The 22,566-nt window shown below is 37.8% G+C and overlaps 1 protein-coding gene across 1 annotated transcript; it reads right to left on the bottom strand.

Moving 5' to 3' along the window:
- Window positions 1-21,789, bottom strand: rnd2 (Rho family GTPase 2). The gene is made up of 5 exons (XM_065252555.2): window positions 21,516-21,789; window positions 19,765-19,852; window positions 7,593-7,702; window positions 3,164-3,298; window positions 1-1,085 (listed from the first exon to the last, which is right to left on the bottom strand). Exons 1-5 carry the CDS (start codon window positions 21,621-21,623, stop codon window positions 816-818), a joined length of 711 nt encoding a protein of 236 aa, XP_065108627.1. The 5' UTR covers window positions 21,624-21,789; the 3' UTR covers window positions 1-815.
- Between the last annotated feature and the right edge of the window lie 777 nt (window positions 21,790-22,566).

Below are 22,566 nucleotides of genomic sequence, written 5' to 3'. Positions count from 1 at the left end.
TCTGATGTACAAATGATAATGTGTGAAAAAGCCTACTTTTTAGATAACTCGCAAAATTTAGGTTGGCACCCACTAGAGTGTAAAAAAAGCTTTTGTGATGTCACAAAGCATGACTGATTGTTCTGTCACTAAAAGAGTGAACAGCAGAAGTCACAGATGTCTTTGTTCTGCTAACATCAATGCTGATCGTTTCTAATGCTGGTGAAAGATTCTCTGGATTCCAGTGATTTAGTTCCACGCAACTGAGCTTGTGATGGGTCTGTGATCCCTAGAGGGGTGCGTCCCTGGAAAGGACAAAATGGGCATATGGGAACCAACCGCAAAAATAACTCATATGGTGTTTAGTCACTCAGATAAAACACTGAATTCAGATGGTTTGCTGAGCTTTGATCTAATCTGTTTTAGATGTCCCTGTCTTTGGCTGGTCTTTTAGTCTGCGCCTTTGGGCTACTAAAGTATATTTTACCTCTCAGCCTAGTACTTCTGTGTAGGAATACATATTTTTAACACGAAGCAATCCAAGCCAAAAAAAATCAAATCTTTCTTTTTTTATTCTTTTTTGCTTTGGGTGACACACTTTGTGACACTGAGCTCTGCTAAGTAACACCATAACCATAAAAATAAAATTAAAGTTCATAAATAGAAGTCTTCTTTATAATTTATTCACACAACTGTACAGTCTTATGGGTCACATATGACCCTCAATGTCCCATAAATACATAAAATCTTCTGCACATGTCTTAAATCAAACAAAACACTGTCACTGTGTGTGCATGTGCAGATGTCCATTAATGCGTGCATTTTCGTATTTTGGTCTACATGATTGTGCAGCTCTTGGTCCTGTCCTCCCTAAGGGTGGGGCTGGGTTCGAGGGGCGTGGCTTGCGAGGTGACTGGCAGTAGTGACTGATTTGACATGCGTTTGACCGTGCGTCGTGAGGTGCTTCTCTTGAGGCTTGGGGTGGGGCCACGTCTGACTGACACAAGCGTGGTGATGTGAAAGACATCTCGCACGCTGTTGACGCACATACGGGAAGAACATTCCACATAGGCAACAGCGCCCAGCTCACGTGCACGTAGGCTCCCCTGAAAGGAAGAAAGGAAAAGGAAGGAAACAAAGGAAAGGAAAAGAAGCAAGGATGGAGGGGAAAAAAGGAAGGAAAGGAAAGATGGAAAGCAAGGAAGGGAAGGGACAAGAAAGGAAAGGAAGGGACAGAATAAAAGAAAGAAGGAATGAAGGGAAGGGAAAGGAAAGGAAGGACAGAATAAAAGAAAGGAAGGAAAAGAGGAAAGGAAGATGGGAAGGCATTAATAGAAGAAGACAGAAACAGACAGGAAAGAAGGAAAGGAAGGTAAAGGGGGAAGGAAGATAGGAAGGAATTAATGAAAGAAGAAGGAAAGGAAAGAAGAATGGAAGGGACGGGAAGGGAAAGAAGGTAGGATGGAATGAATGAATGAAGAAAGAAAGAGAGAGAGGAAGGAAGGAAAAGAGGGAAGGAAGATAGGAAGGAATTAATGAAAGAAATAAGAAAGACAGAAAAGAAAAGTAAAGAAGGAAAGGAAGGGAAAGAAGGTAGGAAGGAATAAATGAAGAAAGAAAGAAAAAAGGGGAAAGGTAGATAGGAAGGAATTAATGAAAGAAGAAGAAAGAAAGAAAAGGAAAGGAAGGAAGGAAAGGGAAGGGAAAGAAGGTAGGAAGGAATGAATGAAGAAAGAAAGAAAGAGCGGAAGAAAGGGAAGGGAAGGGAAAGAAGGAAGGAAGGAAAAAAGGGAAGGAAGATAGGAATGAATTAATGAAAGAAAGAAAGAAAAGAAGGAAAGGATGGATGGAAGGGACAGGAAGAGAAGAAAGGAAGGATTAAAGAAATGAAGATAGGAAGGAAAAGAATGGAAGGAAAGAAGGAAGGAAGAAATTAAAAAAGTCAAGTAAAAAAGAGAAGAAAGATAGAAATAGGAAGCAATGAAAGAAAGAAAGAATGAAAAAAGAATGAAAGAAGTAAGGAATGGAGGGAAGGGAGATAGGAAGAAAAAAAGATAGAAAAAACAAGAAGGAAAGGAAGGAAGGAATGGAAGGAAGAAAGAAAAAGAGTGAAGGCAGTTAGGAAGGAATTAATGAAAGACAGAAAGAAAAGAAAAAAGTAAGGAAATGAAAGAAGAAAAAGAATGAAAGGGAATGGAAGGAAAGAAGGAAGGAAGAAATGAAAAGAGTCAAGTAAAAGAGAGAAGGAAGATAGGAATAGGAAGCAATGAAAGAAAGAAAGAATGAAAAAAGAATGAAGGAAGTAAGGAAAGGAAGGAAGGGAGATAGGAAGGAAGAAAGAAAGAAAAAACAGGAAGGAAAGAATGGAAGGAAGGAAGGAAGAAAAAGAGTGAAGGAAGTTAGGAAGGAATTGATGAAAGAAAGAAAGAAAGAAAGAAAAGAAGGAAGGAGAGGAAAGAAAAGGAAGGAAAAGAAGGGAAGGAAATAAGGAAGGAAGGAAAGAATGGATGGAAGAAATGAAAAGAGTCAATTAAAAAAGAGAGAAGGAAGATAGGAATAGGAAGCAATGAAAGAAAGAAAAGAAAAAGAAGGAAGGGAACGGAAGGAAAGGAGGGAAGGAAGGAAGGGGATGAAGAAAGTAAAGGAGAGAAGGAAGATAGGAAGGAAGTAATGAAGGAAGAAAGAAAGAAAAAACAGGAAGGAAGAAATGAAAGGAAAGAAGGAATGTAGAAATGAAAGAAAGAAAGAAATAATTATAAGGAGAGGTCAAGATTGTTCTGTGAAATATCTGAGAGCATTTTAGCCTCTCTCTCTCTCTCTCTCTCTCTCTCTCTCTCTCTCTCTCTCTCTCTCTCTCTCTCTCTCTCTCTCTTTCTCTCTTTCTGTAGTTCGCTCTTAAAATAATATTTGTATGAATTACAGCAAAATCTGAACTAAATGTCAAAGCAAAATAAGCTCTATCTTTCTCTCAGCTGGTTTTCCATTAGCGGTCTTCTGTAACTCTTCATTTCAGTAATGACTGTGTGGTAAAGAAATTGACTCAAAGATAATAGGAAATTTAATTTGACATTTCTAGAAGTGATAGCTGCACCCTGCAGTGTGCTATATGCAATAGTGTACTTCTATGCTGTAATATGGTATGCTACGTTATGTTATAAGCATGAGTACATGTGTGTGTGTTCACCTGTTCATGTGTGACAGGTATGAGCCGCTGTTTGGACAGTTCTCGTAAAGTGTTGACATCTGTCCTCATATCCAGCTTACAGCCGACCAACACCAGCTTTGCACTAGGACAGTATTCTTGAGCTTCTAGCTGCCACTGAAAGACAAGATTTGTACGTTGCTTTGGATTGTGTTAAATGAATACATACAACATGAATACATTTACGTTTATTTTACTTCTGTGATCAAATATATTTGTGACCCTGTCTGTGAAATTCAGGCTAAAGTCTCATAATCTCATTAGATGATATTAGGAGCATCAAAGTTTGATTTCAATCAGTTCATTACTTTTCCTTTCACACATTTTGTTTGGTCCTGAAATGACATGCTTCACCTTCAAAGAAGTATTGCAATAGTTTGTTTTAATGATGTGCTATACAGACAATCTGTGGTACAGTGTTTATAATTCTTTTATGGACACTCTTGCTCCAATATGGTCACTTTCACAAACATTCCTGCTAATGCACAACCATTCAAAGCCAGTAAACAAACAGGCGTGTGACAGTGTGAGAAGGCAGTTTGCATGTGTGAAGTCCAGCGGCCCCTGCTGAATTCAATGCTGTTTCAGCTATGGCATCGTTTCACAGGTTCTGAATGTGTTCAACCATCCATCAAAACAGCACTGTGATCTTTAACCTTAAACATCACTCATATAACTGGCCAATCAGAGTGAGCCCAGCAGTGGGAGGGATCAGAGATGAGATGCTGAAATCACTGGTGGAAAAATCTCTCAAAATGTGTCTGGCATAGCAGCAGGTTTAGCAAAGGAACAACGAAGGTCAGGGGGTATGAAATGCCCAGCAGGAGAGAAATCCACAAGAAAAGGCATTTGGAGTGATTTTGGGGTCATTATGTTAGATCTGTCAATGTTATGGTTTTTACTAGGGATGCACCCATAGGAATTTTTTGGGCCGATACAGATACCGATTTAAACAGACAACTTCTGGCCGATACCGATACCAATATTAAACACTTGTATACAATACTATACAGTTGGTCTATTAGCTAGTTTATTTCTGCATTAAATTATTTTTACTGAACATGGATTTTATCTAATTAACATTCAAATGACCAACCTAATAAGAGAGGAACAAATTAAGCTAAAACAAATATAATAAGACAGCATGACAACCTTCAAAGGTGGTTTTTGCTATTCAGCATTTCTTTTATTAACAACATTAACTCATTTTTTTTTACATATAATGGATTTCTTTATGCAGTTAATTAATAAACAATCGGTATCGGCCTTTCTCGTGCTATTGCCGATATGCCGATGGTTTCAAATTCATCAAAAATCGGCCGATAAATATCGGCGGCCGATACATCGGTGCATCACTAGTTTTTACTAAGTAATTATAGTCTACTAAGTAAATAATTGTAGATATTTAAACTTTGGTTACCATGGCAAGTAATACAAATCTTGGACTTTTCTTAAACACTTAATTCAAGAAAAATGTGCTTATCCCATTGGCAGATTTTGTGTGTGTGTGTTTTAAGAACAAATTCACTTTAATTTGATATGTTTTGGCTAAAAACTAAACTTCTTTTCTTAAGTCATTTTGCTCATCAAGAAAATGCATCTCAATTTAAGAATTTTTAGATATTTGTACTAAAAACAAGACAAAAATACTAAGAAAGTCATTTTTTGGATTTATAGTATGTTTATCATTGTGCATAGATATTCATCCCTATAATATATTAGCAGGCATTTTGGATATTAAAAATAGCATCATAATGTATAAGCTTTTTATGAAGTATAAATGTTCAAAGGGACCGTCCACTTTTTTTGAAAATATGCTAATGTTCCAGCTCCCATAGAGTTTAACATTTGATTTTTACCGTTTTTGGAATCCATTTAGCTGATTCCTGGGTCTGCAGTACCACTTTTAGCATAGCTTAGCATAATCAATTGAATTTGATTAGACCATTAGCATCACCAGGGCCGCCCTTAACCTAATGTGAGGCCCTGGGGCTGAGATCTTTTGGAGGCCCCCCATACCCTCAATTTATAGTCTCATTTTGAAAAAAAAGTGTAATATGTAATCTACATCACAAAATGTAGTTTTCCCTCTTTGACCCAGAAAACACCATATTATCATTAATAACATATCACTGAGCCCACTTGAGCATAAACACAAGACACTTTATTTAACAACCACAAACAACAACTAGTGGTGAAAATAAAACCAAGAGTATATATGTTTATAAGCTTTATGTTTATATAGTTTTTGGAATATACAAATTTGCAGAAAATTGCCACTCACTAACTAAATGCTCACCACAGTTGTAAAAATATAAGAAGTTAAAGTTAGTTTTAAAGTTAAAATGCATTAATGTTAACAAAAGATAAGTCTTTATAGACAGAATCTTGTTTTTTAATCAGTTATTTATTTTGTAGGCTATTGAAGATATAGTATGCATTGTATTTAGTATTTATGCATACTACGCATGTAAAACGAACACGTATGAATATGCACAAAACAGACAGGGAACATACCTGTATAAGATCTTTAGATAAGGAGAATATAAATATGAATGGTGCGATCAGGGGATGATCATTTGAGATGGTCTTGTCACGCTTTGAGTTGCACATTTACCGTTGCGTCGTCTTTCTAAACCAGATGTGTGTACTGTGAGCTTACATCGCGTCAAACTACAGCGCTCCAGCTGCGCACGCGTCACTGATATAAACGCGAGTAAACTTAAACTTTATAACAACGAACAGCATTAATGTTCGGGAACCCCTTTTTTATTTGGCGGCACAGTTTCTTGCGCACGGTTGGAGAGACTTCTGCATGCCAGAGACGCAGCTGTACGAGCACAGAGAGAGAGACACCTGCACCTCAGTGCTTATTATGAAATTTCGGAAATCACTCTTTCATTTGTTGGTGGATTATTTCCGGTTCTCTGTCACACTCACTCTTACATGCAGGAATGCCAAGTTGACAACGCGCACATTACACGGAATAGAAAAATCTGTTACGTCTGATATTTTATTTCACAGTAAGTTACCACGGACCAATCAGCAGCCATGTAACGTGCAGTTAGAGTGATTGACAGATAACCTGACAAGTTAAAAAACAAAATGAACGTGAACTTGGGAGGCCCCTGAACTTGGGAGGCCCCTGGGCTTCAGCCCAGGTAAGCCCGTGCATTAAGGCGGCCTTGCGCATCACGCTAAAAAATAGCCAAAGAGTTTTATTATTTTTCCTATTTGACTCTCCTGTAGTTACATCGTGTACTAAGAACGACAGAAAATTAAAGGTTGCATATTATGCAGTGCCTGAAAATAGCCACCTGATAAGTAACCGAGGGGACTATTTTCAGGTGCTGCGTAATATCATTGCGCCTCCTGCAGCCATGTTCCAGCAGCAAAGTCCTTGATTATTACGCAAGAATGAGAGTATAGTTCCAAGCCATATCTGCCTAGAAAATCACAACTTTTAATTTCCCGTCGTCTTAGTACACGATGTAACTTCAGAAGAGTCAATTTTTAAATAGGAAAAATATCAAATCTCTTTGGTCATTTTTTAGCGCAATGCTAATGGTCTAATCAGATTCAATGGATTATGCTAAGCTATGCTGAAAGTGCTCACTCTAAAAACAAACGTTGCTATATAGCACCAAAAGTGGTTCTTTGCTCGTAATCATAGAAGAACCATTTTTAGTGCCATATAGCACCGGTGAAGCACCTGTATAGCACCTGTGTAGAACCATTTAGGGGCCATATAGCACCACATATGGTTCTACATAGCACAATATGGTTCTACACGGGTGCTTCACTGGTGCTTTATGGCACCAAAAATGGTTCTTCTATGATTACGAGCAAAGAACCACTTTTGGTGCTATATAGAACCGTTTGTTTTTAGAGTGTACCGCCAGACCCGGAGATCGGCTGAATGGATTCCAAAACGGTAAAAATCAAATGTTTATCTCTAGAGGAGCTGGAAAATGAGCATATTTTCAAAAAAAGTGGAGTGTCCCTGTAAGTTCCATTGAAGCCACCACCCATTTTTTGTGTTGAATGTGTATCAAAAATAACTATAATATTATAAATCTTCTACATAAAAATTCAAAATGCTGCTCATACCCCCACACCTCTAGCAATTTCTCCTGACAGAACCACACATTCAAAGCCTTCAACACTAAGTTCCCACCCCCATCCCCATATAATTGTTGACATCTGTATTTAGATTGAGTGCTTTTGTGTAAATCTGTTGTTGTCATCCTCCCAGTGTGAAACACCCACAAACAAAAACTTCTCTTAGTCGACAGTTATATTGTGTTTCAGAGTGAGAACATAATATTACGATTATGTGAGCATGTTTACTCAAAATGTTATTTCTAAATGTTTAAAGATGAGAGGTGTAGAGAGCAGAGGAAATTCTGACCTTTTTAGGGATGCTGTCCAGGGTCTCTGGCCTGCTGATATCAAAACAGATGAGCACAGCATCACAGTCTGGATATGCCAGGGGTCGCACATTATCATAATAGGAGGAACCTGTAGATCACACACACACATACGGTCACAGTCAGGGGTCTGGATGTAAACGCTTAATTACGAATGAGTTGATCTTTAACCGAAAGAGCAAAACAGTGCTAATGGGGCTCGGAAATACTGTAGCAAAAACAAATTACACATTAGGCGTCACCCAGCATGACAGGTAATATTAAAGACTGTTGCCCCATTGTAATTCCACTTTCACATTAAGAGTAACTGTTTTAATAGTACATAAACAGTAGTATGTATAGTGTGAATTTTAGTACATATGGAATAAGGACTGTCGCTTTATTTTTGGAGCATGGGTGTGATATCCCGCCTTCTGACAATGGCCCTGCATGAAGTAGCCGCATGACCTACTGAATCTGTCAGAATGTGCAGTATATGACAAAGCACACTGTGTCTCACACAGTGTAATGTACTTGAATTGACTTTAAATGTCTAGTGCAGGGGTCTCCAACCTACAAGGGCTACCACAATGGATAAAACAATCTCGAGGGCTACTTTTTTGATAGTCTATTCAAAACCTTTTTGTTTTACCTGTTGATTTTAATTAATTTTACTTTTTAATATGATTTATCATGGTTTAAAATTATAACATACATAAAAGAAGCCAAGCTAATAAAATTTTTTTTCAAATTTAGGCTATTAGTAGAATGTGCTTTGGCGGGCAACTCACAGACTGGTCTAGTGTAATAAATGAAATGAAAAAAATTGATAATTGAATTATTTCTGATGTCCATTTTCTTTATTTATGACCATTATGATAATTAGGCACCACTTACATGCAATGTGATTTGGGTCATATGACAACAATGCATTGTTTAAAATGTTAATTCACATACACTCACCTAAAGGATTAATAGGAACACTATACTAATACTGTGTTTGACCCCCTTTCACCTTCAGAACTGCCATAATTCTATGTGGCATTGATTCAACAAGGTGCTGAAAGCATTCTTTAGAAATGTTATAAAGAATGCCCATATTGATAGGATAGCATCTTGCAGTTGATGGAGATATAGGGCTCTATCTTAATGTGCGACGCAAGTGTCTTTTGCTAGTTTCCACCCTGCGCAATTATCATTTTCACGTTTAGCGCCACGTCGTTTAAATAGCAAATGCATTTGCGCCCCCTTTTGCACCCATGGGCGTTCTGGTCTGAAAACGAGGTGTGTTCAGGGGCATTGTTGGCGTGTTGCTATTTTGAGGCAACTAAAATAGACTACGCCATTGACCAACAAAAACCTGGTCTAAAGTCTAAAGTCAATGGCGCAATATGTTTTTTGTTATTTAAAGAGCACATTAGAAATATATGCGCCTATAAACGGGAGGACAACGCGGGTTTGCTTATCACAAACATAAAAGCGCAGCAGCACAAAAACGTTTTTAAATATGAAAGATTAATGGATTGAAAAGATAATTATTGAGTCTTGGACATAAATGAGGACTACTTATGAGACGTTAGAAGACAAAAAGAGCTGCTTCACCTGCAGCCTGGTAAGTAAATAAATGCTTTGCTTTAAACAAATGCATCTGTTTTTAAATGTTTTTTTTTTTTTTAAATGCTACCTCACGGATTTATTGTATATGATGACTCTGTACCTGTGGATATGGTGGGATGAGAAATATTTTTAAGTAATGCTTAAAAAAAACTTGTCCAAGTGCTAAAAGGTGCGGAGAGCCGTTTGTAAATTCTTTATCTCCTGTTTGTTACAAATAAAGTATTTTAGAGTACAAACCTTTTCTAACATACTTGTAAATTATTTTTTGAAGATATTGGATAACCTTTCTTTTTAAAACAATTAAAAGCCTGCTTTTCCATGACTAAAAGAAAACGGGTTTTAAAGGTTTTAATAAAATAATAACAATTTCAATACAAGTGAAAAACAACACAATTATTTAACATTAATCCTAAACTGGGGATCTTCTTCCTCCGCTTAGTTTTTCAGTTTACAAAGTCTGTCATCTAATAAATAGGGATTAGACATAGCGCCAGCGCAACTGGCTTTTAAAGGGGATGAGAGCTGAGACTCTGATTGGTTTATTGCACGTTATATGCCAAAAACACACCCATTACTCATTAGGAAACTTTTCGACCCTGTGCTCGGCGCACAAACCATTTTTCCCATTGTTAAATTAGCAATAGTGGCATCGGACACGCCCATTTAGACCGTGCGTCATGCACTTTAGACGATGCGCTTAGATTGTTAAAATAGGGCCCTTACTGCCGTTCCACCACATCCCAAAGATGCTCTATTGGGTTGAAATCTGGTGACTGTGGGGGCCATTTTAGTACAGTGAACTCATTGTCATGTTCAAGAAACCAATTTGAAATGATTCAAGCTTTGTGACATGGTGCATTATCCTGCTGGAAGTAGCCATCATATGGCGCTTTTCCATTGCATAGTACCCCACGGTTTAGTTTAGTTTGGGTCGGGTCAGCTTACTTTTGGGAGCTTTTCCATTGGGTGCAGTACGTAGTACCCTATACTTTTTTTCGTACCACCTCGGTTGGGGTTCCGAGCGACCCGAGCTGATACCAAACGTGACGCAAAAACACTGTAGATCACTGATTGGTCTGAGAGAATTGTCACATCATCGCTATAATGTAAATATTAGCTTTAGCTTACTGCTAGCTTGCGCTGTCTCAAGCAAACATGTTGTTATCTGTGTTCTGCTATAAGTTTCCAAACACCCTTTTAGCGATGAAAAACATCCGCAGGTTGAGAATCCGGGACACCATAACAGTTTTTTCCAGACTTGCAGTTTGTGGCGGCACATTCGCGACGTGCACGTCCGCATTATATATGCTTAAATGCAACTTGAATGAGGCTCAGCGGAGCGCCGTCGACTGACGCCACGGGTCGGGTGTTTGAACAGAAACTGTCATATGAGATAGAGGTAGTTATAAACGCGATGTGCAAACATCTATTTGTGGTGGCCAATTTTAATTTTGTGGCAGACTGAGAAATAAATGAATGTATGGGAATGTACAACAACGCTCTCACGTGTATGATGTCACAGCAGTAGGCAGCGTAAATATAACGACACGCCTATAATCCCTCCCACTCCGAAGTGATACTAAACTCGATGGAAAAGCTAACCACGCCAAAGTGAGGTGAGCTGACCCGACCCAAACTAAACTAAACCGTGGGGTACTATGCAATGGAAAAGCGCCAATAGGATGGGTGCATGCTGATCATAAAGGGATTGACATGGTCAGAAACAATGCTCAGGTAGGCTGTGGCATTTAAACGATGCCCAATTGGCACTAAGGGGCCAAGAAAAGCATCCCCCACACCATTACACCACCAGCCTGCACAGTGGTAACCAGGCATGATGGATTCATGTTCTCATTCTGTTTACGCCAAATTCTGACTCTACCATCTGAATTTCTCAACAGAAATCGAGACTCATCTGACCAGGTAACATTTTCCAGTCTTCAACTGTCTAATTTTGGTGAGCTTGAGCAAATTGTAGCCTCTTTTTCCTATTTGCAGTGGAGATGAGTTGTACCCGGTGGGGTCTTCTGCTGTTGTAGCCCATCCTCCTCAAGGTTGTGCGTGTTGTGGCTTTACAAATGCTTTGCTGCATACCTCGGTTGTAACGAGTGGTTATGTCAGTCAAAGTTGCTCTTCTGTCAGCTTGAATCAGTCGGCCCATTCTCCTCTGATCTCTAAAATCAACAAGTCATGTTCGCCCACAGGACTGCCACATACTGGATGTTTTTTCCCTTTTCACATCATTCTTTGTAAACTCTAGAAATGGTTGTGCGTGAAAATCCCAGTAACTGAGCAGATTGTGAAATACTCAGACCGGCCCGTCTGGCACCAACAACCACACCACGATCAAAATTGCTTAAATCCCCTTTCTTTCCCATTTTGAGATTCAGTTTGGAGTTCAGGAGATTGTCTTGACCAGGACCACACCCCTGAATGCATTGAAGCAACTGCCATGTGATTGGTTGATTAGATAATTGCATTAATGAGAAATTGAACAGGTGTTCCTAATAATCCTGTAGGTGAGTGTATATACATTCATGTGTTTGCGTTTATATATACATAATTATAACACACACATTTAATATGTTAACAAAAACTTTTACTCTGCAAACGATTTGCCGCGACTAATCATTAGGCAGCTCTTTTCAGAATAAAGTAATCTTTCTCGTGCCGTCTATACTGCATACTGCGTGCAATTTTTTATAGAATCCAATGATAAACTTTTAAGCAGTACTATGCTACATTATTATTGCATGATCTCACTGTATGCATGTTTAATAGCAAATGGCAAACGACTGAAAAATCGATTTGGTGTACAAATGTCTAAACGTTTGGCATTTAACTAACGAATCAAGAAAGACATGTCATAAAATCGCATCGCTTCTGGGTCATTCGCCACACTGGAAACAGAAGGTCAAGCATAATGTATTGAGGAATACAATATTAAATCCAGTTTGCACAGCTTTGAATGCAACTCGCCCAATAAGAATATCATGTATTTCATGTCTAAAGACTGTGTAAAGTATACAAAAACTATCTGGCGACAACATGGCACAGCCTATGCATTTCCTCATCTTGTCTGTGACTTTACATTTGTGTCTCACTCAGCCGTCCCTGCCTCAAGGGAGGAAATGAATCCAGACACAGATAGAGAGAGATAGAGAAAGGGTGAGATTGACAATGAGCGTGAACGAAGCTGATCAAAAACTATCAGCTGGCCTCAGGAGCCACCCATGGGCCCACAATCCCCTCTGGCAGGCCTGTCAACCCTAGCCAAATGAACAACAAGACAGGAAGAACTTTATGCACATAAAGTCAAGTCAATTTAGTTTAGTGCCTTTTATAATGTTGCATTGTTTCAAAGCAGCTTTAGATTAAACAACCCACAGAAAAAAGCGATATATGGCTCAATAAAAAGGATATAGAGTAGAATATATGGTGTTATTGCAACTTTTATTATCCTCATAAATAGATTATAATCTAATACAATGGCACTATCAGACATTTAGTCGATTAATATAATAAATAACAACCGTAATATCAAACTTATAAATATATAAGAGCAAGAGTCGGACATTACATAAAGAATTTACAAACAGCAGTGTTAAAAGCAAAGAGAAAGTGCATTAGACAAATTGTAAAGACAAACAACTCTTTGTTCTTTTCCAGTGCTGGAAAGAAAGGCTATTTCTGCGGTTTATAGCTTGTTTCATGTGTGCTAGTCAAAAGGGACGCATACAACATCTTTTTATGTTCTCCCATAACAGCTTTTAAAATACACACACACTGTGTTTACACCAGGCTGCCTATCTTTTCCAGTCTATGCGTCTGTGTCATTTTATGCTTTCATTCTGTTAAACAATTTTGAAAACTCCCCGTCATTCACGGTCACTGTCCTCTGCTGATCTGCAAAACATTGGCGTCACATGAAAACCATTCATTTCCTGTCTTGATCTGTAGTGGGTGTTAAATGTCACTGTTGAGTTCTCGGCCGGCTGTATTTTTTGTTAGTGCTCGGGTCGTTTATTACTGTGATTACGTCTGTAGTGCCAGACATAATTTGTATCCTGTTAAGAGCAGTTTGTCTGTGTGAAACATTGACCTGAATCTTTGGCAGTAAACACTCTCCTCTTCAAGTCACTGGGGTTCACCTCTTGCCAGCTGTGCAATTGTGTGTGTGTGTAAATGAGTGGATGAAGTCAACGCCATGTCATTGAAGACACATAAATGTGTCGGTTAGCTAAGCAGCATCACACATACAAACACAGTAATCGCACGCACACATGCTTCATTAGGACACATTAGAGACACAATGTGCATGCGTAGATCTAAAAGGCTGTTTACACCTGGTATTAAGATGCGTTTTGGTCAATCGGATTGCACGTGAACGACACTAAAGACAAGTGTAAACGTTTTAAACTCATCCACTTTCGACCACATTCAGAGCTAGTAGAAAACGCATTCAACCGGATTGCTTTTAAGGGCGTTTTCACATTAGCACTTTTGGTGCGCACCCGGGTTCGATTGACATCAGAGTTCGGTACATTTGGATGATGTGAACGCTGTCTTCCGAACTCGGGTGCGCACCCGCGAAACGTACTCACTTAAAAAGGGTGGTCTGGGGTTCGTTTCATGTGAACTCCAGATCGGTTCGCTGCTAATGTGAGCGCAATCGTACCAAATCGCGGAAGTGAACCACTGTTAATTACGTATTATATGGAATGTCCCACCAAAACAGACGTGTGTGTTTGTGTGCGTGCACTTACCTTGACAACAAAATGCATAGAATGCTTGCTTGAGTTTTGTTCTTATTTTTATAAACCTTTTTTTTAAACCTTTGGTTTTGTTTTCAAAGAAATAATACAGAAACGCACTTTCGTCTGTCTGCCGCAAACATACTAAAGTCGTTTCGATGACAACGCGGTCTGTCCGCCGACGTCAATTTTTGCGGAGGCATTCAGAAATCATCTCTCTGCTTGCAGTTAGTCAATCACACTTGTCGTCTTCTCGTTTACAGCGGTTGCCAAGCAACATGAGAACGCGCCGGCTGCGGCTTGATGATGCAAGTGTACCGCTGTTCGGATGCAAAAATAATATGTGAACACAGTCCATGGGGGGCATGGGGAGGGGGGAGCAATCGAACTCGGGTTCGGACCAGGCAATCGCACCAAATGTGAAACCGTCCTAAGAGTATTTAGGCTACTATAAAAAGGGATTTTATGTTTGTGAAAAAATTCACTTCGAAATGAATGAATGAAAATTGTGACATCTCATAGAGCATTCCAGTTTTTAGAGACAAATACAAAATAAAAACATTCGACTGTGAAACATCGAGTAAATGTGGTTCAGGTCGATGCGGTTGTACTACATTTTCATTATCTGACTCTGATGGCATTGTAAGAGTCCTATCATACACTCCTGCATTGCGCGACGCAAGTGTTTTTTGCTAGTTTCAGCATGGCGCATTTATAATTTTCACTTCCAGCGTCACGTTGTTTAAAGGTAGGGTAACACATTTTGAAAAATGAAATCCCGATCCCACCCTCAAGTCAAATCGCCATCCAAAGTCACGCCTCTTTCCAAACACATGAACACTCACAGATCAGACGGTCACGTCTCATGTCTCATTCAGCAGTGAGAAAACTTTGCAGTACAAAGTCGAATAACACTTCCAAAATAACCAAACAACTGGTTTACATCAGAATTAGTTTAAGCACACGTTTGGTTGTGTAGACGTAGTAACTATATCGTTACGCTAATCCGTAAACGAACACAAATTTCATAAGCAACACAATGTTTCATCAAAGTAGAATATCTGAATCCATCTCAGTACAAACATATTGCGTACCTACCTTACCAAAATAAACAGTGCAACGACCATTTCAGACCCTTTGCCTCCTGCAGCTGTTTCATCTCGTGGTAAAGCAGTAAAGTTACCGATGTTAATTTGGGTTTTTGCTCTTGTTGATCCAGGCAGTTTTTGCTGTTGTTTTAAAAGATGTCTTTCATTGTGTGCCTCCTGTGTAGGTTGTCAATTCAGCAGAAAAGTTTGCTGTTCTCACTGTTTACAGACAGGAGATGAGCGCACGTGAACACGCCGATGACGTATGGTGTCTGCGTGGACTCGCTGCGCGGTTGACAAAAATGGAAACGTCCGTTCGGACCGAAATCTATGATTTGTTGAACATTTTTTGGTCCTACGCCTTTCACAGATGACATAAATTTCTACAAATCCATTTAAACAACTTAACACAGTGATTGCTATCAGAATGTGAGGAGACTTTTAACCAGCATAACTAAAAAATGTTTCAGGATCAAATCTGTTACCCTACCTTTAAATAGCAAATGCATTTGCGCCCATTTGTGCACCCATATGCGTGCTGGTCTGAAAACAAGGGGTGTTCAGGCGCATTTTTATTTTGAGGCGCAATATAGTTTTTGTTATTTAAAGAGCGTGTTAGTAATATGCGTCTAAAAACGAGATGACAATGCACGTTTGCTTATTACACACATGGACAGCACACAAACATTTTAAAATATAAAAATTAAAGGATTAAAATGTGAAAGATTATTACTAAGTCTCTTGAACATAAATGAGGACTGATTATGAGACGTTAGAAGGCGTAAAGGAGCTGCTTCACCTGTAGCCTGGTAAGTAATTGAATGTTTTGCTTTAAACAAATGCAAATATTGCATATATTCAGTGTTGGGGGTAACGCATTACAAGTAACGTGCATTACGTAATAATATTACTTTTCTGAAGTAACGAGTAAAGTAACGCATTACTTTATAAATGTACACATTAATATTTGAGTTACTGTTTTAAAAAAGTAATGCGAGTTACTTTTCAGTTTGAATTAATTTCATAAAAAAGTAATGTACTGAATTAAAGCGGGAACAGTTTGAGTCAGAAACGGAGATGTCAGGCCAAAGCTTGAAATTTTTGCTATGGAAATATGCAATTTTTAAATCTTAAACTGGTGGTCTTCTTCCTTAGCTTAGTTTTTTAGATTACAAATTCTACCATCTAAATAGGGAATCAGAATGGCGTGAGTGCAACTGACTTTTAAAGAGGATAACAGATGAGACTCTTATTGGTTTATTTAACGTTACGCCCAAAACACACCCCTTACTCATCACAAGAATAGGAACAAACCTTTAGACTCTGCGCTAGGTGCACAAACCATTTTTCCGTCAGTAAATAAAAGTGGATTCAGACCGTTCCATGCGCAGTGCCATGTGCTTAGATCGTTAAAATAGGGCCCTTACTGTTTTCCTGAGTAGCCAAAGGTCATGATTAGGGTAAGCGGCCAATCTCAGATTGTGCCAGCTTGACCAATCAGAAAAAACATTTGGTAAGGAGTGAAAAGTTTCCCAAAAGCATTGTAAGGCTAAGTAGATCGTAAAAACGATCGTACGAATCATCTTAGAATTACGGGCCGTTTCCCAAAAGCTTCGTAGCTTAAGTAGCGCTTGAAAATCATCGTAGATCTACGAGTGCTCTGGAGTAATCGTTCATTCATAAGTGCATCGTAAGACAGCAGTGTTACAAGGTCACCTGCAGGACAACCAGCAAATTGCACTCCTGCAATAACGATAATGTAATGTTTTAAATGAAGGCTATATTTATTTATTGGGGTTTTCTTTGTTTATTTGTTTAAATTACTTTAATATATTATATTTAAAATTCAAATGAGAAATACAATTTAAATGACTAAAATAAATTAATAAAGAAGGAAAACGTAATTGGTACAATTTTGGTAAAAGTTGGTACTAGCAAATTGATTAATGATTCCTACCAATTGCTGCTATAATTAATCTAGGCTACAGTAAAAAAAAAATTTTTGAAGGGTATGGCATCTGATTAAAGAAACCAAATAAATATTTATGGTACAATGTATAATAATCCATAATAATAAATAAACATAGATAATAAACAACAAATAATAATATAATCTAAACTATAATATTAAATGCAGAAGGCAGTGGGACGAGTCGTAACTAAATACGGAAAATAATATTTCATTATGAACAATTTTAAAACATTTAAAAAGTCATTAAACAATAATAAAAAATATTATAAAAATATTAGTGCACATCGGCTAAAGATCATTAGCCTAAAAAAGCTTCTTCTACAAACTCAAGTCATTCTATTGACATTTCAGCACTTGACAAATGGATAGCGACTCGTAAGTAGCACTTAAAACCGAGCTGCGAGCGATCGTTTAACGTGCATCTTTGGGAAACGCACGTAAATGAACAACGAATGTTCGTTAAGTAGCTCGTAGAAAGCGCTCTTAAGTGCTAAGTTCAATCGTTATCGGGAAACCCAGCCCTGTATATTAATCTATAGATTTGAACTTTAAATCATGGTAATGTATTCCAGCAGACCCCAAAAACGAAATCAAGATAAATAGTATAATAGAAATGTTTGTAGGTAATAACAGCTTTCTGAATAGTATTTGTCGCATTTTGTCTACTACCACAAAGTCTAATTATTTCTCTTAGTTTGTGATTGTGAACACAAGCCCGCTTTGACAGTTAATAATGTAAAATAGAAGTCTATTTGGCAAACATACAGCTTTTGTCTTACAGATATCCATTGTGAGTGGATTTCTGTCAACACACTGAGGGATGAGTAAAAAACAAAAGAGTACTGAACATAACAATCAAAACCGATCTCATTAGCATTCACCATATCTATTACTCAATAGTCGACAACTTCTAAATTATTTTAATTCTCAAGATGGTCAGGCCAAGCCATAGTCATCCAGTTCTTGACTATACAACTGCAAATTCCAATGGCAGTCATATACGTTCCTATTTTTTGACTACTGTTACGGTCTTATTTTTGTTTTGTAGCTCACTTTGGTTAAAGAGATTCCTTCAAACCTGTATAAATGTCTTTGTTCGGGTGAACATAAAGGAAGATATTTTGAGCAATGTTTGTAACCAAACAGTTCTGGAGCACCATTGACTTCCATAGTATTTTTTGTACTGTGGAAGCCAATGATGCTCCTACTTCTTGATTAATTACAAATCTCTTCCTTTGTAGTCTGCATAACAAAGACATTTATATAGGTTTGCAACCATTTGAATGGTGAGAAAATGATGACAGAATTTTCATCTTGGGTGTGCAGTACTGACCGAAAACACAAATCTATTAATACACATACAAATTTGTACACAAAGCCCCTGGGTGCCTGGCTGTTTTAAAGAGGGCTTTCCACAGCACCATTTTTAAACAATGACAGGGCTCACATTTGATCTGTATTATCATCGAGTCTATTCAGGGGCCACTGCTTAGCACTGAGTTTTTGAGTTTCGCACCACAGACTTACAGTAAAGTGAAGATTTACTCATGACAGGGTTACAGTCTGACCCAGCTAAACCCTACAGACCAACAACAACAGCGGGAGAGGAAAACATTCCCATAGGAACTTAAAAAAGATTCCCAATAAGGACTTTTATAGCAGGGTGGGGAAACAGGCAGAGGCCTAGAGCGGGGGATTTATGGGTCACGCATGCTGAGAAATCCCTGAAGTGTGTGTCAGGGCGAGTGTGTGTCAGCGGTGATGTAGCTTAACACCCAGTGCGCTAAAATCCACACGGACAGTAAAAAGCATGCACGACTCTGAACATAGATATTACTATAGACAACATTTTGGTTTATTACATTGAGAAGAATCCAGAATCCACCTTAAGCCATTTATATTAAATATTATCAGGCTTCGGTAGCAAAAGGAATATTGCAGGATCGTACATAACTTTTTATTCATAACCCCTGTACTGTCTATTGTGTGTTGTTTTATCAAAGTGGTGAGACTCCGCATCAGTTCAAAGCTGAAATGCTCAGTTGAGAAAATGGTGCCGAAAACCCCCATAACAGATCTGAGAATCACCGCAGAGAACCGAAACACCATGAGCAGTCTCTCATAAAAATACACGAGGGGTCGTGCAGAGCATGGGAGGGGTCATCAGGCATCAGGACAGGAATGCACAGCATCCATGACTTCCACCAGGGTTTGTTACAGTTAAACTTTAATGCTATACATCTCTCGCAATGTGTCACAAAAATCTTACACACCTGCAGGAAATTTAGAATTTGTATAAGCATTCGCCGTTTCAGATATTTTTCTGAAAATCTTACACATTGTATTTTCTGGAGTTTTAGAAGAGATCTTGATAAAGACACAAACTGTGCACCCAGATTACAAAATAAACCCCTTAAAAAAACAGAAAAAAATTATTTTCATTTGGGTTTGTATTGATTTTAAGGAAAACATCTTAGGCAAAGTTGAAGAACTTTAAAGTCCCCAAATCTATAAAAGAGCATCCACTGAGCAACACAGGACCTGTTGGCTCTAAAACTTGGCTGTAATAATTCAAAAAAATTACATTTTTCTCTATTGCATATGATCAGTCAGTTTGTCTCTTCTCCATTTACGTTCTTCTCAGGCTTGGAAACCAGATTAACACCACAGGATTTTTTAATGCTCGAGGCACATTGGGTCATTGTTTGATTCGTCTGATGTCAGGCAGTTAAACAGATCTTACCTGATGTGTCCCACATGTTCAACTCAATGCGGTGTTTATCAATCTCAAAGCTTGCCGTGTAGTTCTCAAACACAGTTGGCACGTAACTCTGCAAGAAAAATTACCCAAAACAAAAATGCATTGATATCACTGAGATCTTATGCAGTAAAATTGACAGTACATGGCTATAAATAACACAAAAAAAAGGTACAAAAGCTGTCAATAGGGTGGTACTGTAAACCTTAAAAAGTCCCATTATACCATTTAGGTACAAATATGTATACATTTGGTATATAGATAGTAATATGCACTCTTTAGGTATAATTTCAATTTTACGGATTATTCAGACTGATATCTGCTGATACCGATAGCTTGGTGGTTATATTAACTTGCATTAACTAAATTCTGAAGATTACAATTTATATATAATGACCATTAATATTGAACATTAAACTAGTTATGTTTCTTTAAATTTTTTATACACAGAGCTCAAATTCATTGCCTTTTCATGTTTTTTTTTTTTTTTTGGTGACAGGATATATCAGCCATGACTATCAGCTATTTTTAAACTATAGTGCAATAGTGCGAAAAATAGCTTTTATCGACAAGTACTAATTATTGGCCGATATATCAGTGCATCTTTAGTACAAAGGTGTACTTTTTGAAAGAGTACTGCCCCGGTGACAGCATTTGTATCTTTTTTTGAGAGTGTATATTATAAATTAGATAGAAGGCACATTTAAAAATAAAGGTGCTTATGGGTTCCTCAGTTCTGCCATAGAAGAACCCTTTTTGGTTCCTCAAAAAAACATTTAGTCAAAGGTTCTTAGAAGAACTATTTATTAATTTATTTTATACCCTTTAATATTCTAAAGAATCCTTTTCACTTAAAATAAGTTTTTTTGAAACAGAAAGGTTTTTCAGCTGTTAAAGGTTCTTTCCTGAACCATTTAGCCAACAAATGTTTCTTCTAAAATCTAGCTGAAAAAAACCTCTTTAACACAAAAGTGGATTAAAGGATCAACAGACTATAAAAGAGAACCCCTAACTTAAAAGGTTCTGGCTCTCGATTATCCTTTGGCAAATACATTTTTAAAGGGATAGTTCACTTTAAAATGGAAATTCTGTCATCATTTACTCGACATCATGTTGTTCTAAACCTGTATGAATTTCTTTTTTCTGATGAACACAAAAGAAGATATTTTGAGAAATGATGGTAAACACACAGCAGTAAGTGACCATTGACTTCCATAGTAGGAATAAAAAATGATGGAATTTAATGGGTACCGTCACCTGTGTGCTAACCATCATTTATCAAAACATTTTCTTCATCATTTATCGCAATACTTACAAAATATTTTTTTCCTACTATGGAAGTCAATGGTCACTTACTGCTGTGTGTTTACTAACATTTTTTCAAAAATATCTTCTTGTGTGTTCATAAGAGAAAAAAAATCATACAGGTTTAGAACAACATGAGGATGAGTAAATGATGACAGAATTTTTATTTTAAAGTGAACTATCCCTTTAAGACTAGCTGTTTTTGAACATGAACTTTGCAGGCAATTTTATGTCATACAATTTTAAATTGCAAAGTTGCAACTCAAAGGTTGAGATTCGACTCCCAGGCAGCGTGTACTAATTAAATGTAGAAATAAAGTAACTTTGCTGCAGTTTTTACAGTGCATTTTAAATACTTTAACACATACTCTCACTGTTGTCATCACTCATACGTATTTTCAGTTCCTATAGTAATGATGTTATTAGTTCACCTCTGGATAGTTGTCCTTGGCAAACACATGCAGCAGCGACGTCTTTCCACACTGCGTGTCACCGACCACAACGATCTTACAGCGACTGCACTGCCCCTCCATCATCATCGGCACTGTCCGCAATCCTAACGTTTAACGATCACCATGCGCCTCCTGATAACACTTCTGTATAGCACTGAATGAATAAAGGAGAACGAAAGAGGAGAGACAGTATCTGTCTCTGGAGTGGACGGGTAACCTATGTGCCATAGAGAGAGAGAGAAAAGAGAGAGAGTGCACGCGCCCCTCCCCTGCCCGCCTGTCAGTCTCCCAGTTCCCACGGTGACACCACGCGCTGAGTCTCACCCTGTCCTGTCACGCGCCAGAAAAAGCCCGGTCTTGCTGCATCTTTCTCGAGTCTCGTAGGCTACTCTTGGTATCTAATGACACGCGGTTGTCTTGCTTCTGTATTATTTCTGTACAGTTCACCTAAAATTGAACAGTTTGTCTTCTGCACAACACAAATTTATTTTAAAGATTGTAGTAAATCACGCATTTGGAAAATCTTTTCAGCGGTGTGTTTTAGTTTTTCTGACCGCTGGATGGAGCCAGAGCATAACTTTTAGAAAGCATTTATTTACTGTCGAGCATAAACCGTTTCAGGTTAAAACGATAGTTCAACCAAAAATGAAAATTCTGTTATTATTTACTCATCTTTATGTTGTTCTAAACCTGTGTGAGTTTCTTTATTCTGTTAAACAAAAAATAATATATTTTGATAAATGATAATAAGCATACAGTAGAGGCTACCTATTTGTTATTCCTACTATGGAAGTCAGTCGGTACAGTCTGTCTGCTTATTGTCATTTATCAAAATACCTTGTTTTGTGTTCTACAAAATTAAATAAAATGTACACTGAATTTACAAAAATGTCCTCAGCAAATACTTGACAAAGATTTTTACATTTAAAATAAAAGGGATGTCTCCATCTGCTGTTAAATAATGGAACTACAGTGCGTTTTAGTGTAACCATGAAGATAACTGTGATTCGCCTGAATTATCTATAGATAT

The sequence above is a fragment of the Paramisgurnus dabryanus genome, chromosome 3 (genome assembly GCF_030506205.2).
Source record: "Paramisgurnus dabryanus chromosome 3, PD_genome_1.1, whole genome shotgun sequence".
Lineage (NCBI taxonomy): Eukaryota > Metazoa > Chordata > Actinopteri > Cypriniformes > Cobitidae > Paramisgurnus > Paramisgurnus dabryanus.
This window is presented reverse-complemented; position numbering and strand designations above follow the sequence as displayed.

Bases quoted from the DNA above. Each gene is read 5' to 3' on its own strand.
- rnd2 (XM_065252555.2), bottom strand. From the start codon at position 21,623: ATGATGATGGAGGGGCAGTGCAGTCGCTGTAAGATCGTTGTGGTCGGT. The intron at 3,299-7,592 runs GTCAGAATTTCC...CTTGTCTTTCAG, and splicing joins TGGACAGCATCCCTAAAAAG to TGGCAGCTAGAAGCTCAAGA. The intron at 1,086-3,163 runs GTGAACACACAC...TCTTCCTTTCAG, and splicing joins TACCTGTCACACATGAACAG to GGGAGCCTACGTGCACGTGA.